At 43.9% G+C, this 16,793-nt stretch overlaps 1 protein-coding gene across 2 annotated transcripts in view; it reads right to left on the bottom strand.

The window, feature by feature from the left end:
* ANAPC1 (anaphase promoting complex subunit 1) overlaps window positions 1-16,793 on the bottom strand; it is a 77,166-nt gene extending 60,373 nt beyond the window's left edge. Inside the window, exons 1-11 of one of the 2 annotated variants that reach the window (XM_084774589.1) lie at window positions 16,477-16,793; window positions 15,202-15,438; window positions 13,653-13,814; window positions 9,965-10,016; window positions 9,686-9,786; window positions 9,326-9,408; window positions 8,023-8,096; window positions 5,176-5,321; window positions 4,812-5,032; window positions 3,206-3,415; window positions 668-763 (exon numbers count right to left, since the gene is read on the bottom strand). In XM_084774589.1, coding sequence (XP_084630715.1) covers window positions 668-763; window positions 3,206-3,415; window positions 4,812-5,032; window positions 5,176-5,321; window positions 8,023-8,096; window positions 9,326-9,408; window positions 9,686-9,786; window positions 9,965-10,016; window positions 13,653-13,814; window positions 15,202-15,414 — 1,358 coding nt within the window. In that variant the 5' untranslated portion in view covers window positions 15,415-15,438; window positions 16,477-16,793. The remainder of the gene's footprint in view (window positions 1-667; window positions 764-3,205; window positions 3,416-4,811; window positions 5,033-5,175; window positions 5,322-8,022; window positions 8,097-9,325; window positions 9,409-9,685; window positions 9,787-9,964; window positions 10,017-13,652; window positions 13,815-15,201; window positions 15,439-16,476) is intronic. The other variant, XM_084774590.1, reaches the window with a different exon arrangement.

Here is a 16,793-nt window from a genome sequence, read left to right as displayed (position 1 = left end):
GTGAAATAAACAAACTATCCATCAATTGGTAACTGGGTAAATGTGACCAATCTATACACTAAGTACCGCACAGTGACACTGAGGAGGTTCTCATTCATGTCCCAACAGGGTAGATCCTAAAAATCACTGAGAAGTCAAACAGTTGATATCACATACGCGCGTGTGTGAGAGTGGTGGTGACAAATGCCTTTAATTCCAGCACTTGGGAGACAGAGGGAAACAGATCTCCCCCAAGTCCCAGACTAGACTGGGCTACAAAATGTATTTATAGATAGATAGATAGATAGATAGATAGATAGATAGATAGATAGATAGAAAGAAAGAAAGAACATATGATGATAGATTACATAAAATATCCAGAGAAAACCTCTAAGACAGGGCAGAAAGCCTCCCAGAATGACTGACTGGAGCTGGGAACAGGGCGAGACTAGCTGCAAATAGCAGAGGGACTCCACATGGTCACAGAAATGTTTACGCCTGAACTGTGGTGGCTGGTGGCTACACAACTCTATAAATTTACTAAAAACCATGAAACTGTGTACTTACTACCAGTTAATCGTATGAGGCACGACCTACTTCTCAATAAGGCTACACAGGACAAACAGAAAGGGAGAGAAGCAACTGGTCCTGAGCTCCTTGAGCGGTAACGGGAAACAGAAACACTTACCGTAACTGCAGCTGGGCCTCCACTAAAAAGCACAGGAACTTCTGTCCACACAGGTCAGTCGTTATAAATACCTTCGAGGCTTGAGAATTTTTCTCCCTGAAATAGACACAGTAATAAACTGTCAGTATTAGTCCAAATCTACCTCAGTAACTTAAACATTTTTGAAAACATTCTACAAGAAAGCTGAATACTTCCCAGATCAAGCAATAACCATGACACAGAAACCCCATGTTCCGTATGTGTGATCAGCTAGCGCTTCTAAAGCTAATCTTTCCAGGTTCAGACTCCCCGGTCTCTCCGTCGTTGTCGTTTCTCTGTGTTCAATGCTTTCTCTACTTGAGTTTAGCCCACTCAAGGACTCTCACATGAAAGCCTTACTCTAGGACTACGTCCTAAGAAGGAGGATACAAAGGGTTAAATGGGGGGCCGTGAAGAGGGCACAACCAGAGGCGCTTGCCATGCAAACGTGAGGATGGAGTCTGAGTTCCCAGAGCCTAAGTGTCTGGTGAGTGCAGCAGTCTAAGTGTAAACACAGCACTGAGACGAGGGGTCCCAGGAACAGGGGGGCTAATCAGCAGGCCAGACTAAGCAACTCTGGACTCAACTGAGAGACCTTGCCTCAGTAAGTAAGGTGTAGAGGAATCACGGAAGACTGCTATCAATCCCAGACCTTATCATGTCCATAGCAGTGTAACTGTACTTGCAAACATACATGTGCACGCACATGCACACACACACACACACACACACACACACACACACAATCATTTTTACTCAGGGTTAGGGTTAGCGTTATGTAGATAGGTAAAAAAGCAACCCATCTTTTATATATACAAAGCAACAAATTTGGGTGACATTCACAGACTACTTCTCATTACATAGTTCAATGAATGCAGAACACCCTTAGGCAGCTCCTCAAAACATCCTCCAAGTCTAAGCTCACTTTTGCACCATGCTACCCTACACCCCTCAAGCCTGTAGAAGTGACCTGACTAGTGTCCACCTCCAAGGTCAACAGTCAGGACCATACAGCACCAGCACATGGAAATACTAGCACCACTTTCCTCTTGAAATGTTTGTGTTCATGATGTCCCTGTTGCTACTCCCACCTGACTTTGCTTCCTGTCTCCCTGTAGCCCCCATTGTTTCCTGTCGCCCTGTAGTCCCTAGCCTTCTACACCACTCGGTTTTACCTTGTTAGTAAATGACAGACTAATGTGAAAGTTGAAGGAATGTTTAAAAACCCTGACTAGGAAAAGTCTCACACTATGCACATCCACCATCACCTAACGATTCCAGAATTAACAGGAACACTGCAAACTTATCTACAGGCCCTCCAGGGACCCCATAGGCCCACAGGCCCCCCAGGGACCCAACAGTTCCCCAGGGACCCCACAGGCCCCCAGGGACCCCACAGGCCCTACAGGCACCCGAGAGCTCGCACTCGACACTCAAACTCTTTAAATCCTAACACCTGTAGCCTGTTCTGCTCTTTGTGTGTTTATATACATGAGTAACAGGCCTAAAAAGCAACCGCTCTCTCCTGCCCCTTCATTCTCAGTCTGTCCCCGCCCCCACAGGGCACACACACACACCCTCTGAACTGCTCTTTAGACCACATTTGCCTAGCATGCCTATCTTCTCCAAGTTCTGCCTGCAGAGCAGTAAGAGCTCCAGTGGAACTACCTTTAACTATGTATTGGACAATTACTAAACCACCTTATTAATTAGTGCACACACACTGGCATGTGGCTGAATTCATTAACAAATTATCAATGAAATCATAAAAAGAGTATGGTTATTTATTTCTGAAAAAGTAGAGCTGACATTTAACACAGAGACAAAAGTTACTAAAAACTGCTAGAAATTTTCAAACTACATGTGGTGGTTTAAATGAGATTGCCTCTACCTCCCCCGGGCTCAAATTTCCATGCTTGGCCTCCAGTTGATGAGCTGTGAGGGAAGGGTCAGGAGGCGTGTCATTAGAGATGGGCTTTGCAGCCTCCTCCAGGCCCAGGGTCTGGCTCTTTCTCTGCCTGCTGCCTCTGTATGAGGCTGAAAAGCTGCTGCTCCAGTACCATGCTTGTCTGCCTCCCCCTACCATGATAACGGACTAACCCTCTGAAACTCTAAGCAAGGCTCAATTAAACGTTCCTTTGTAAGTGTTGCCGTGGTCATGGTGTCTTTGTTTACATCAACAGAACCCTGACTATGACGGTATGGAATTCAGTGTTTTGCCCCAAAACTTCAGACACCTCAAAGTTCAAAAGTTACTATCTTAAAAAGAATATTTGATGACAAAACATTTTTGTGTCACTTTAGTATCAATAATTCCTCCTAAAATTAAGGTGGTAAAATGTGTTTCTCTATATAGTTTATGTGTTTATAATGTGACTGAAGTTGAAAGATGCTTTAAAAGTTTCACACATATTTGGCAAGCACTCTACCACTGAACTAAACCACCAGGTACAACACCAAACATTTCCCAAAAAACATTAGTAACGTTTTCCTTTGAATATAAAGTTGTATCGGCCAAACCTTATATTAGGCAGCGTCTCAGTCCACAGGTGGTCAATGCACAGCTCAGGGATAATTGGCTCTGTCTCTGGAGCCAAGAAGGAGTCACTGAAACTGCCACTCGGAGAGTGAGAAACACTGTGTCTCTTTGGCGACTGATTATGGCTTGAAAGGTTGAATCTTTGCACCCCTGAGAAGGAGTGCACACCTAAGGCAGGAGAATGGGCACGACTGCAAAACAAGCAGAGAGAGGGCATCACCACGAGCAGCGTGAGCATCTAACACATGCGGTAACACGTCTCCAGTCCCACCCACAGGAAGTACTTACGGTGCAATGCCACTTACAGACACTTTCAGAATTAAGCAGCTTTGGTTTGTTTGGTGGTTAGGGTTTTGGTTTTTGGTTTTGGTTTTTTCTTTCAAGACAGGGCTTCTCTGTGTCACCTTGGCTGTCCTGGACTCACTTGGTAGACCAGGCTGGCCTCGAACTCACAGAGATCTGTCTGCCTCTGCCTACCGAGTACCACCATGCCCGGCGCTTAAGCAACTATTTAAATGGTTCGTCCTGATGCACTTTATGATAGCCTAAAACTTTATTTAGAACTCATGTTAAAACACACTCGTGTGAAACACAGAGGAGGGAGCCTTTAATCTCAGCACTTGAGAGGCAGAGACAGGCAGATCTCTCTGAGTTCTAGGTCAGCCTGACTTCATACTGAGTGAGTTTCAGGGCAGCCAGGGCTTTACAGAGAGGCTCTGTATTTATATATATAATATATATATAATATATATATGCATATATATTTAGAACTGAAAATGAGTCTATTTCATTCTTCAGAAAATAAATGGTTTAATCATTCATTATTCACAAAGGTCTAAAGTATGTTGCTGTACTTTGAGACATATCCAAACTAACAGAACTGTCCATGCAGCAGCATCCGTGTGCATCTCTGCCAATAAAAAGACATGTAGGCAGGTATGCATATTATCAAAAACAAAACAAAAAATCATAAATTAAGGTTTAAAAAAAAGCTAACAAAATATTTGTAGAATTACATGTTCATCCAACTGCTGCCACCTCATGGGAGAAACAAAGCAACCTCACAGCAGCTTTAGCAGGTTCTAAATGCAACCAAACTGGGGCAATGTGGGCTTAGAATTCTTTGCTGTTGTTGTTTTGTTTTGTTTTTGGTTTTGGTTTTTTTGAGACAGAGTTTCTCTGTGTAGTCTTGGCTGTCCTGGACTCCCTTTGTAGACCGGGCTGGCCTCGAACTCACAGCGATCCGCCTGCCCCTGCCTCCCGAGTGCTGGGCTTAGAATTCTTAAAGTAGCCATTGTTGAGGGATGGTCTGATGCTAATTACTGCTTGCTGTGTGTGACAGGGCAAAGGAGATAGGTGGGGCTAAGGGAGAGAGGAATTCTGGGAAAAACAAGGATTCGCCACCAGGAGAAAGGAGAGACCTAAAGTAAAGAGAAGGCCACATTGGGTTTATGCCTACTCCCCCTAAAAACTATCCAAGAGTTGTCAAAAGAAACCTTAAATCCTTCCAAACATGACAGAGCTAAAAAAAAAAAAAAAAAAAAAAAAGCTTTGGATATGTTGTTTAAAACAAAGAAAGACACCCACCTTAGAGCCGCCATGTTGGAAATGGAAGGAGAGCGGGAGTGCAGGCTGGGTGAGGAGGCTGAGCGACTCTGGCTGTGGATGGAGGAGTAATTCTGGAAGGGTGAAGCCACAGGGGACTCGCCTTTGGAAAGGCTCCTGAGGTGTGCTGTGAGGGAGCTACTAGTGGCTGCATTCTGCATGGTCCCCGCCTGCTCAGGGAACTTTAAAACAGCATTCTCTTCCTTAGGTCAAAATGAATGGGGAAAATGGAAAACAATTAGAATGAAGAGGTAACTCCCCTGAAAATGCACGGTAGACTTGAAAATATGCAAGTGTTCAGGGTTCGCTCTCTCGCACAGGGAGAAGCAGGATCAGTCACCCTCACCTCTGGCTTTACCCTCCGCAGAGTCCACACAGAATGCACATTCTGAACAGCATCATAGGTCATTACGATGGAGGGGTCAATGTTGAGAAACACAATTTTCACTGCAGGATCGACGACATACTGCACCCGTGATGAGCCAAACAGACCTGAAAATCAAAGTGGACATGGGCAGGCACAGAATAGAGGCTTTGCTCTTTTAGAAGAGTTCTCCATGAAGAAAGCTCTCATCGTCCTAAAAGGAAAGGGAACCAAGACTGAAGTACAAACCCACTCAATGTTATCTGACAACAAAATTTAAATATGCTGAGTGTCGACTTCCTTAAAATGCACTCAACAAGTCGTGACTGCTGCACTTTGACATGCACATATACAACTCAAATGCTGAAGATCTACCCTGATTCATCAATAAATTCACCAGCCAAAGGCCAAGGATGCAGACGCCTTCACCCTTCAACAATCAACCTCCTTCTTCACCTCGTTTCTTTTCTGTTTGCTTAGTTCTCTGGTTTTTCTGAGACAGGGTTTCACTATGAGCTCTGGCTGTCCTGGAACTCACTAGGTACAACAGATGAGTCTCAGACTCACAGAGCTCTGCCTGTCTCTGCCTCCCAAGTGCTGGGATTACAGGCACACACCACCACATCCAGCCTACAATCAACTTTGGAGATTACCATTATCTATTGGGAAGGTCTGACTTGTGCACTGGTTCTACTCTGTCCTCTGTAATAACTAACCCAAAAGTAGTAAGCAATATGTATTTTACTTATTACAAAGGAAGTTGCTCCTGCTCTGTCCAGTTATTTTTCTAAAGCACCACAAACCAGTTCCCATATCCTTGACAGCTTCTTTCTCAGTTAAAATATTGGAAAATGAAAAAAATGATTATTGTGCAGAAACAGAATTATTTTATAAAGAAATAATAAAAACTAGCCAGACATGATGACACAAGACCTTTAATCCCAGCATTTGGGAGGCAGTGGCAGGCAGATCTCTGTGGATTTGAGGCCAGCTAACCCTACACAGTGGGATCCTGTCTCCAAAACATAAAAAAAAAAAAAAAAAAAAAAAACCGAAAGAAATAATAAAATTAACTTATGATGCCACCATCCCCCTAAAGTTAGAGGGCTCTTCTTTTTAGGAAGGAGGAACAGGGCTGGAGAGATGGCTCGGCCATTAAGAGTTTAGTTCCCAGCACCCATGCCAAGCAGCTCACAAGCACCTGGAACTCCAGCGCCAAGGATCCAATTGTACCCTCTGGCCTCTGTGGGCATCTGAACTCATGTGCGCATACCACACATGGACACACACACATAACTAAAAATAATAATAATAAAATCTTTTAAGACAGACAGACAGACAGACAGACAGAGACACACACACACACACACACACACACACTCACTCACAGAAGCTTCACTGTGTTGCCCCGGCTGCCTGCGAAGAGCCAGTCTTAGCTGCATCAGCAGCTGGACTATAGGTACACACCACCACACCCAGCTTTCATCACATTAGAATCTTACCTTCTTACTGCTTATACATTATTCAGAACATCCTATATAATCACGATTTTTGTTTGTTTGTTTGTTTTTTGTTTTTCTCTGTGTAGTCTTGACTGTCCTGGACAAACTTTGTAAACCGGGCTGGCCTCAAACTCACAGAGATCCTCCTGCCCCTGCCTCCAGAGTGCTGGGATTACAGGTGTGTGCCACCACACCTGGCCTTTTTTTTGGCTACAACTTCAAAAGGACAGCTTGCATATTTACACGAGAAGGACAGTGGCTTGATTTAGCCACACTCATGGATGCAGAATGTAACACCTCAGTGGCATCTGGAATGTACAAGTATAAGACTACAAACGTCCTTCTAGTCTTCAGCCTATTATCTGTGGGTGCCTAGTCACGTTTGGTAAAGCCTAAACTTAAAGCCAAGCATATAGGAACACTTTAGAAATACTCAAAGTGTGGAGGAGCCTCAGTAAACTTGAACAGAGCAAGTGAAATACTTAAAGGTCCCAACAATTAGGACCTGTAATTTATCTCAAAAAAGAAAAAAAAGCCAGGCATTGGTGGCACATGCCTTTAATCCCAGCCCTCGGGAGGCAGAGGCAGGTGGACTGCCGTGAGTTTGAGGCCAGCCTGGTCTACCAAGTGAGTTCAGGACAGCCAAGGCTACACAGAGAAACCCTGTCTTGAAAAACCAAAAAAAAAAAAAAAAAGAAAAAAACTTTAGTTCATCCAAGTACCAATCATTTTCATATTTTTAAAGGTCAGTCCCCTACAGGCAAGTTAACAAACATCAGTGTCCCTATCTGATTTATATACCTTAGTTTTACTGAGATAACTATTGTCCTTGCTTTTTTTTTTTAATTTAAGTAATTTATTCAGAGTATGTCTCAATTGTTATCCCCTCACTTGTATCTTCCCATTCCCCCTCCCTCCTTCTTCTGCCCTATCCCCCTCCCCTAGGCCTGTGACAGAAGGGGATCTCCTCACCCATCCTATGATCACAGCCTATCAGGTCTTGTCCTGGTAGCCTGCTTCCCCTTCCTCTGAGTGGCACCAGGGCCCCCACTAAGGGGAAGTAGTCAAATAGGGGGCACCAGAGTTCTTATCAGAGTCAGTTCCCGCTCTCCCACAACTGTGGAGAATGTGTTGTCCACTGGCTAGATTTGAATAGGGTTGTCCTTGCTTTCAATGAGTTATTTTCTTGATAAAAGTTTCTTTTATAACACGCTCACATTATCTTCTGATAAAACAAGTCACTTTTAAAATAAACTTTACTTTTATTTCCTCCCTCCCCCAATGTCAAAACAGAGCTTTATGTAAAAGAATATAAAAGTTCACTTACTTCCAGATTTACAAACAAGTGGAGTTATCTCATCGAGTGGGTGCAGCATGCTGAACATTGTAGGCAAAGGTTCTCTAGCAAACAAATACACAGACAATCACCGACAGGAGAACGGTGTGCACCTCAGTGCTAACAGGCAACTTGAACACTCCTGTTACCGCTTGACATGACATGCCCCCAGAGGCTCACATTTGAACACTTGGTCCCCAACTGTGGCACTGGTTAGGAGACTGTGGAGCCTTTGGGAAAACAGGGTCTGTCTGAGAGCCACGGGCGAGCCCTGTTTCCAATCCCTCATTTCACTTCCTGGTCTGCCAAGATGTGCAGAGCCTCTGCCACACAGCCCTCGCATCAGGAACTCTGTCATGTCTTCCCTGAACCAAGGGCTGAAACTCTGAAGCAAAGTAAGTCCTTCCTCCCTCAAGGTGCTTGCCAAGCACTCTGTCACAGCTACTATCTCAAAAAGCAACCTTCTAACCTCTTCATATACTGTCTGTCATGGCATCCTGTTTTAGTTGTAAAAATATCTTCCTGTAATAATTCTGTACATACACACATAGAAGGAAGCTGACTTGTCCAGGGGGAACCTGCAAAGAGCAGCCAACACATCACAGAACCCAGAGAGACATAAGACAGTTGTTCACTCATTTCTCCTAATGGCAGCATGCCTATGGTATCGAGAAACTTAATTTCCTATGCTTGTTCATAAATAGGTACATTTTTAAAAAGAGAAAAATACTTCAAGTAATTAAGTCTGCAATTTTCAGAAAGCTAAAGAGGAGGGAAAGGGCTGGCTTTCTATCAGCGCAGAGACTAAAATCTGAAACATCTTGGACACAGCAGGTATCTGCCTTCACACACAGTGTTTGTCCAGCGCCTTCCTCCTCCCAGTAAGCCCCCAGTACACAGGGAGGCACGTGCGGTAAGCACACTTCGACAGGCAGCCACCACTAACTGTGCGCTCTCTGACAGTCTGCTTAGATCCCAAGAGGTAACTAAGAACATTCCTGCAACAAATTAGGCAATGAAAACTAGGAAAGCGATGGAGATCTGTGCAGAGTGGTAGAGAGAGGACATGGCAGAGCTGAGAACTGAATCCTGTCATCACTACGCGACTGCCAGTGTCACTAAGGAGAGCACAGGGCAACGGAGTGCTGAGTGAAGGGCCACGGGTGAGCTCAAACTGGCACGAGAATGTTGTAACACTCACGCCGTGAACGTGGATAGCGTCACCACTCCGCACACTTAGGCTAACAAGTTTACTTCAAGTTTACTAAGAAATTATGCAGAGTAAAACGAATACCTAGGTAGACCCGGAGGCGTCTCATGCGAGGAACTGCTTCGTTCAAACAGCAAGCCATATTTAGTGGCCCAGACGTTCGCCACCTATCAATGAAAGGGTATTATTCATATTTCTAATATAACAGAGCCAAAATATCTAAAATATTTATAAATATCATTAAGCTGATAAGCATCTCATACTTCATAATTTACTTCACTAAAAAACAATTATTGTGGAAAGGACAGACAAATGGTGAACTGAAACTACTGAGTCTTGGTTAAGTCAAAACTAACAGCCTTAGTGCATAAGAAAGCTACACGAAATCTGTCACACATCCTCACTGAGAAAACATGTGCCGAGCACTTACAGCATTAAGCTCACCTGAAACGGTAAGGAAGCTATGTAATCCTTCCCGTCCACGCTGTGCATGTTCATACACGAGCTCTGCAATATGCAGATGCACTTCTCTACCTCGTGGCTCTCTGGAAGGAAAGGGGACAGGATTTGTGGCCTGTTTGTTTTCCTGCTGAACAGCTCAATCCAAACAGCAACCGTTCACCGATGCATTATGCACCGTGTGATTAAGGGCTGCTTATAAACGTATCACAGTGGGGTAAATGCTCAGAACCATGGAAAATAAAATGTCATAAATAAACTTACTGTGGGCCTTTTCAGACTTATCCTGTGATGTAATGAAGTCACACCACAATGCCTAAGATCAAAACAAATGCTTGTCTAAGAAAATTACATTTAAAAAAAAAATCAACTGTCAGTTAACGACATTATAACAATACATTTCCTCAGCTCATTACAGATTTACACACACACACATACACACACACACAGTCATACATACATACATACATACATACCATGGAAACAAATAAGAGTAACGAAAAGTAAGTTTAGAACACAATCCTACATATTCTAAGGAGATAAATTTGCAATTACATCTTTTATTTTTATTTTTATTTTATTTATTTATTTATTTTTGATTTTTCAAGACAGGGTTTCTCTATATAACAGCTCTGGCTGTCCTGGACTTACTTTGTAGACCATGCTGTGCAATTAAATCTTAAGAGAAAGAAAAATAAAATAATCAAAAGGCTCAGTTGACCCAAGTCTTGCAGTTAAAGCTCAAGCATAAACTGAGACTGTACAAACTCTGCATCTCACAAAATCAAGGGCTGTGTGAGAGCTTAAACAGGACTCAGCAACTGATCTCAGGCTCTATGCTCATATTTTAAAAATGCTTAGAAAACATCTTCCGCTATTCATGCCACAATCCTAATTTTAATTTAGAAAATAAAGATGTTCTCTTTTGTTTGTTCACTTCCAAGACAGGGTTTTTGTGGAGCACGACTTAGCTTGGAACATGCTATGTCGACCAGGCTGGCCTCGAACCAAGAGATCCTCCTGCCTCTGCCTCCTAGGTACTGAGATTAAAGGTGTGCTCCACTATGCCCAGCTGAAGACATTCTCTTTAAAAAAAAATCACAACCCATACCCAGACTAGCCGATGGACAGGACATTCTCCACTGGTGAGTGGAGAAGGAGATCTAACTTTCACACAAACTCTGGTGCCCCATATTTGAACATGTGCCTTGGATGGAGATGCCTGGTGGCACTCAGAGGAAAGATAATAGGTCACCAAGGAGAGACTTGATACCCTATGAGCATATACAGGGGGAGGAGGTCCCCCTCAGACACAGACTTAGGGGAGGGGAGGGGAGTAGAGGGGAAGTGGGAAGAAGGGAGGAATGGGAAGATACATGGGATGGGCTAACAACTGAGATGTAATATGAATAAATTAATTTAAAAAAAATAAAAATTAAAAAAAAAATCACAAAACTAGCCGGGCATGGTGGCACACGCCTTTAATCCTAGCATTCAGGAGGCTGAGGTAAGTGGATCGCTGTGAGTTCGAGGCCAGCCTGGTCTACAAAGAGAGTCCAGGACAGCCAAGACTATACAGAGACCCTCTCTTGAAAAAAAAACAAACAAACAAAAACAAAAAACACAAGAAATCACAAAACTACTAGCTTTCAGGAAAAAAAAAATTTTAATGTCACCTAACTCTTCATTTTTCCAAGTCCCCCATCCCCACCCAGCTGTGTGTGCGGGGCTGATTGGAGGAGACTTTTTACCTCGTGCTCTTAGAACCTTAGAGCTCATTTAACCAAGCTCAAAAGTACTGCGTTTGCCCTGGCATTTGAACCACATGCACATAAGGCTGAGGCAAGAGGATTCCTCATTTGAGGACAACCTGAGTACTACACAGTAAAACCCTGTTCCAGAAAACAGGAATTTGATGATGTCATTTTAGTGTCTGCCATCCATGACAGTTTTCCTTTTTCTTCCTCCCTAATTCACTTTTTAAAAGAGACCACAATGTAAACATTCCCAAATTCTGGATTCATCTAGTTACTAATTTCCCTATTTTTTTTTCTTTTAAACTCTTTACTATGGAAATTTTCAAATACATACACAAAGGACACACAATGCATCCCATCTACAAGCTTCCATAATTACCAGCCTTCAGCCATTCTTTCATTTTATTTTGTTTTGTTTTGCAGACAGGGTTTCTCTGTGTAGCCCTGGAACTTACTCTGTAGACCAGGCTGGCCTCGAACGCACAGAGATCCGCCTGCCTCTGCCTCCTGAGTGCTGGGATTTCAGGTGTGCACCACACCAGGCCTCTGTTCCTTATTGTTATTGCATTTATTATTTATGTTGTGTGTGCCATAGCACACCTATGGAGGTCAGAGAACTAAGTGCAGGAGTCAGCTCTCCCTTTGCAACATGTGGGTCCTGCGGCTGCAGCTCAGGGTGTCACAGGGACTTAGGAGCCAGTGCCTTTACCAGCCACACCACCACCAAGTGACCTTCGCCCACTCCTCATCCCATGCTGCTTTGTAATCTGGACCCTGGGTCTTAAGCTTACTACAAACTGAGAGCTAGATCTATATATTCACATTAAATACTTCTCAAAAGAAAATTTAGCAGATATCCCATTTTTCCCCCTATATTACAGCTAGCTGAAGGTTCATAAAATCCTTTACTCTACTGTAAGTTACATGAAACTCAATCACTTGGATGGGCTAGAGACAAACTCCAAGCAAGATTCACTTGTCTCTTTACATTTAGGAAGCAATGCCTGACTGCCAAGTATTATCCTGTTTCGCAGTGGTGTTAATTAGCTGTTACAGCCATGCCTGAACTGATCAGCATACTGGAAGTTACAAAATGATTTCTGCTTCTACCATTCTTTTACACTTACAGGTTGTATTTATCAGAAGGTTAAGAGTGTCCCTCATCAGACAGGAATAATTGCCGAGCTTCCCATGACTCCTTCTATCAATATTCAGAAACTGGTTCCAAAAACTACTCCAATAGTAGATTAGGCTGAATTTCCTTCCACTATAAACTCAGTCATCTTTATGTATTCAATAGCTGGAAATGAATTATACTAATCATGTATTTTAAAGTATTTTTTGTGATTTTAATATCACATAATTGTTTGTTGTCGAAGCTGGAGAGATGGCTCAGTGGTTAAGAGCACAGTCTGCTCTTCCAGAGGCGTTGAGTTCAATTCCCAGCAATTACATGGTGGCTCACAATCATCTGTAATGTGATCTGATACACTCTTCTGGCATGCCTGTGTACATGCAGGTAGAAACTCATATACATAAAAATAAATAATTTTTTTGTTGACAACAACAAACTGCAAGTCCTACATCTAGTGTTAAACACCATGATTTGAAGTGCAGTGTGTGTGTGTGTGTGTGTGTGTGTGTGCGCGTGCGCGCGCACGCGCAAAAAAGTGCTTGTCTAGCATATAAAGGGGCCTAAAATCAATCCTCAGTACTACAAAAATAATAGAAATAAAAATAAAAGATTGTGCTGGGTAATCTTTTTATTTAATGCCTTTAATCCCAGCACTCAAGAGGCATTGGCAATGGGATCTCTGTGAGTTCAAGGCCAGTATAGACTACACAGTAGGGTCCAGAACAGCCAGGGCCATGTAGAGACCAGTCTCAACAAAACAAAACAAATAAGTAAATAAATAAAGACTGCATCATTGGCAACGAAGAGTGTAAAGACTGTGACAGGCCAGACATGGTGATGTCATCCCAGCACTCAGGAGGCTGGGGCAGGGGGATCTCAAGGGCTAGGCCAGCCTGGGCTACAGGGACCCTGTCACGATGGATAAAACCAAATCTTGCTTTCCTGCCAGCATCCTCACTACGTGACATGATGTACATTTGTTAGTGATTTTAAAACACAAGCTCCTTTCCCAAACAGCTATATGAAACAGTTGATCACTGTGCAAACTCGAGGAACTCACCTGCTGGACAGCGCTGTCCACCGTGAAGGCTTTGTACACTGCCAGTGCCTGGCTCTTACTCCCTTTGCTCCAGATAACCATGTTCCCAGCCACGTAGAGCTCTTCGTCGTAGTCGGCTGCATCTCCGATCTCGCTCACTCCTTTTCTTAACTGCCAGCTTTCCTTAAAAATTAACAACACACGACATGCTCAAGCACTTCTTCTCTTCCAACAGTCTGGAACACAGTTTGCCTGTGAATTAAGACTCAACCCAAGACTAATTCCTAAAAGGACTGTTATGCATGGATGAGCGGAGTGAGTGGGTTAGCATAGTGGGCGCACTGTATCCGGGGATTCCTGAGATAACTTAAGAGAGGTGGGAGAGATGGCTAAGTAGTTCCGAGCACTGGCTGCTCTACCAGAGGATCCAGGTTTGAGTCTCAGCACCCACACGACAGCTCACAAGTATCTTTAACGCCAGTCCTTAGAGATCTGATGCCCTCTTCTGGCCTCGGTGGGCACTGCACACATATGGTGCACAGACATACAAGCAGGCAAAAGACACGTCGTATTTGGTTTTTGTTTTTTTAACTGACTCAAAAAATTCTCTATAGTAAGTGTTTTTATTTTATACTTCTACGTCCCCAGTATTGCACTGCCAAAAACATGGACTAACAAAAAGTGTATCTTACGTATAGATCATAAAATAAAATCCATGCTTGAAGGGAAACTAAAAATATGTATTGAATGTATGCAGAAGGCAGAAAAGAGACAGTGAGGTACACATGGGACTCAGTGGGGGACTTGCTGCGGTGCGGACTAACCTGCTTCATGGCTGCAAATGCCTCCTTTCCCTTGTCCTACCCACAGGATGAATGGAAAACAGAACGCTTCTGATTTCTAACTGTGAGCATCCCGAGAGATTCGATTTCAAGGCATATGAAGATTAAGCAAGGCAGGAGAGGAGCAGTACAGCTCAGTGACACAGCGTTCGCCTACGGAGACCATGACCTCGGTTTGCCCCCCCCCCAGCATTACCCACCCCCACAAAAAAAAAAAAGAGGGGCTGGGATGGGGGACAGGACAGGGATGGAATACAGGAACTGTTCTTTTCTGGTGGTGGTGTTTTCTGCAGGGCCCTGTGGCACACACATCTAATTCCAGTACTCAGAAGACTGAGACAGAAAGGTCAAATGTTAGAGGTCAGCCTGGGCTCCTTGGAAAGGCCCCATCTCATAAAAACTCTTAACATTCTCATATGACATCAACCCTCTTCTAGAAACATGTGTTGCAGGTACCATTTCTAATCTCTCTCACTTGATTGCCCACATATGAAGTAAAGATAAAGGTTAAAATGAGCCACGATCAAAGCACTCAACTCTCACTATAAGCTATGTAACATGCCTCAGTAGGCAGCACTGTATTTCAGTGCTCACTGAAATGACCAAACATTAGCTTTTAACCAAGTGCCAACATCGACTCATTTCTCACATATGCATCCAGGTCGCTTTACATTACAAGTTCACTATTCATTCTTTGTTTCAAAGATATGATGAAAAACTTAATAAACCTTCTGTTTCTCGTGGATTGTAACCTCCTGAAGAGATCCCACCAGGCCAGCGGCACCATCAGAAGACCATAGCTCAGAGGCTGGCTGCAGCTGACGAAGCTGAAGGTTCAAAGCATTAGGGTGGTGCTTGCAGTGGTCGCGACCGAAAGGAACGAATTCCTGCAAATCCCCGGCTGCAATCATCGTTGCCCTCTCTTCAAAGAAGTTCGACATGGGTTCCAAATATCACCATTATTTCTGTGTGAAAGCCAAACACATTCTTGTCAGCCTCCCACCCAAAGCCAGTTCGTTACTACCTCGAAGACCCGGATAGCTATGGTGGAAACATGCCACGCCAGCCCACCTCACAAACATTACTACACACAGTACGAAAGGATGGCTAACACGCTAACATTCTCGTGGCAGAGTATGTGCGGATTCTGTCTCTGAGAAAACCTCTGCAATAGCATTTAATATCAACGCTATTACCAACGGTTATGTGTTTGAGCTAGCACTCAACATTAACAAGGTCTAATTAAATTTGACTTGAAGCTCTCATCTGAAGTCTTCTTGACATTTTTAATTTTTTTTTATTTTGCAATCACCTCAAAGCCTCTAATTCTACGAAGCATTCCATAGCTACAAAGCCATCTCTGGGACGATTATGTCCAAAAACAAGTGCAATTTTCACCTCCTAGAAATAAATCACTATTGAGAACTGGTCAACTTGAAACAGAACCACAAATGCCTTATGAAAAGTAGGAGGAGAAGAATTCCAAAATGTGTCTGGCCTTTCCAAATTCTAATCAACAAAGTAGCCGACATTTAAGGAACTTGCAATCATGTAATGTCATTCTCTTATAGTTTAAAACAGCCTACAAGATTATCAAACATTGCAGTTTCATAGCCCAAATGCATCATACTTAACACTTTCACAGTTCCCCCAAAGTTATTAAGCGTGTTATTCGTCACAGGCCACATAAAAGTCCTGAGTTGACATGCAATAAATAAAACTGTCATTATTGGTTACTAGGAACATAGGCAAACAACAGGACCCAGGGTTGTGTCTCTACAAAAATAGGCTTTCCGTGTTTTTTAACAAACAACGCTCAGAGGCAGCAGCCCGCGCATCTGGCTCAAGGCGCATCCGGCGGCGCACCCCGGAAAGCTCACTAGGGTCCCCCTCATCCCGGCGTGAGCTCGATGCCCGCCCCGGGGAGCTCTGCACTCGGTCACCCGGTGCAACAAAACCTCGACACCAAGTCGCAGAGATGCGCTACTCGGCCTGGCCCGCACCTGAGTGACTCGGGACGCGTCAGGCGCTTGCAAGCCCCGGCTGCTCCCAGCAGGCTCAGGGGCCTCGGAGGCCCGAGAGCAGCGGCAGAACGGTCACGATGGCTCGTCAGCCGCCACAGCTTCTCATTCCCTTTCCCTCCCTGATGCTGCAGAAAGAATGAGCCGCAGTGGGGTACCAAAGACGAGTAGGCATGCGAAGAACTCAAATGGAAGGACCCATCTTGGATTTCCCGTCCTGCTTCGCGCCTGGGCAGGGCAACTTCAGGATGCGCGCGGCAGCGGAGAGGACTTAGCGCCTGCGCAGTTGAAAAGGGTGT

Source organism: Acomys minous (genome assembly GCF_964271855.1).
Source record: "Acomys minous genome assembly, chromosome: 3".
Classification (NCBI taxonomy): domain Eukaryota; kingdom Metazoa; phylum Chordata; class Mammalia; order Rodentia; family Muridae; genus Acomys; species Acomys minous.
This window is presented reverse-complemented; position numbering and strand designations above follow the sequence as displayed.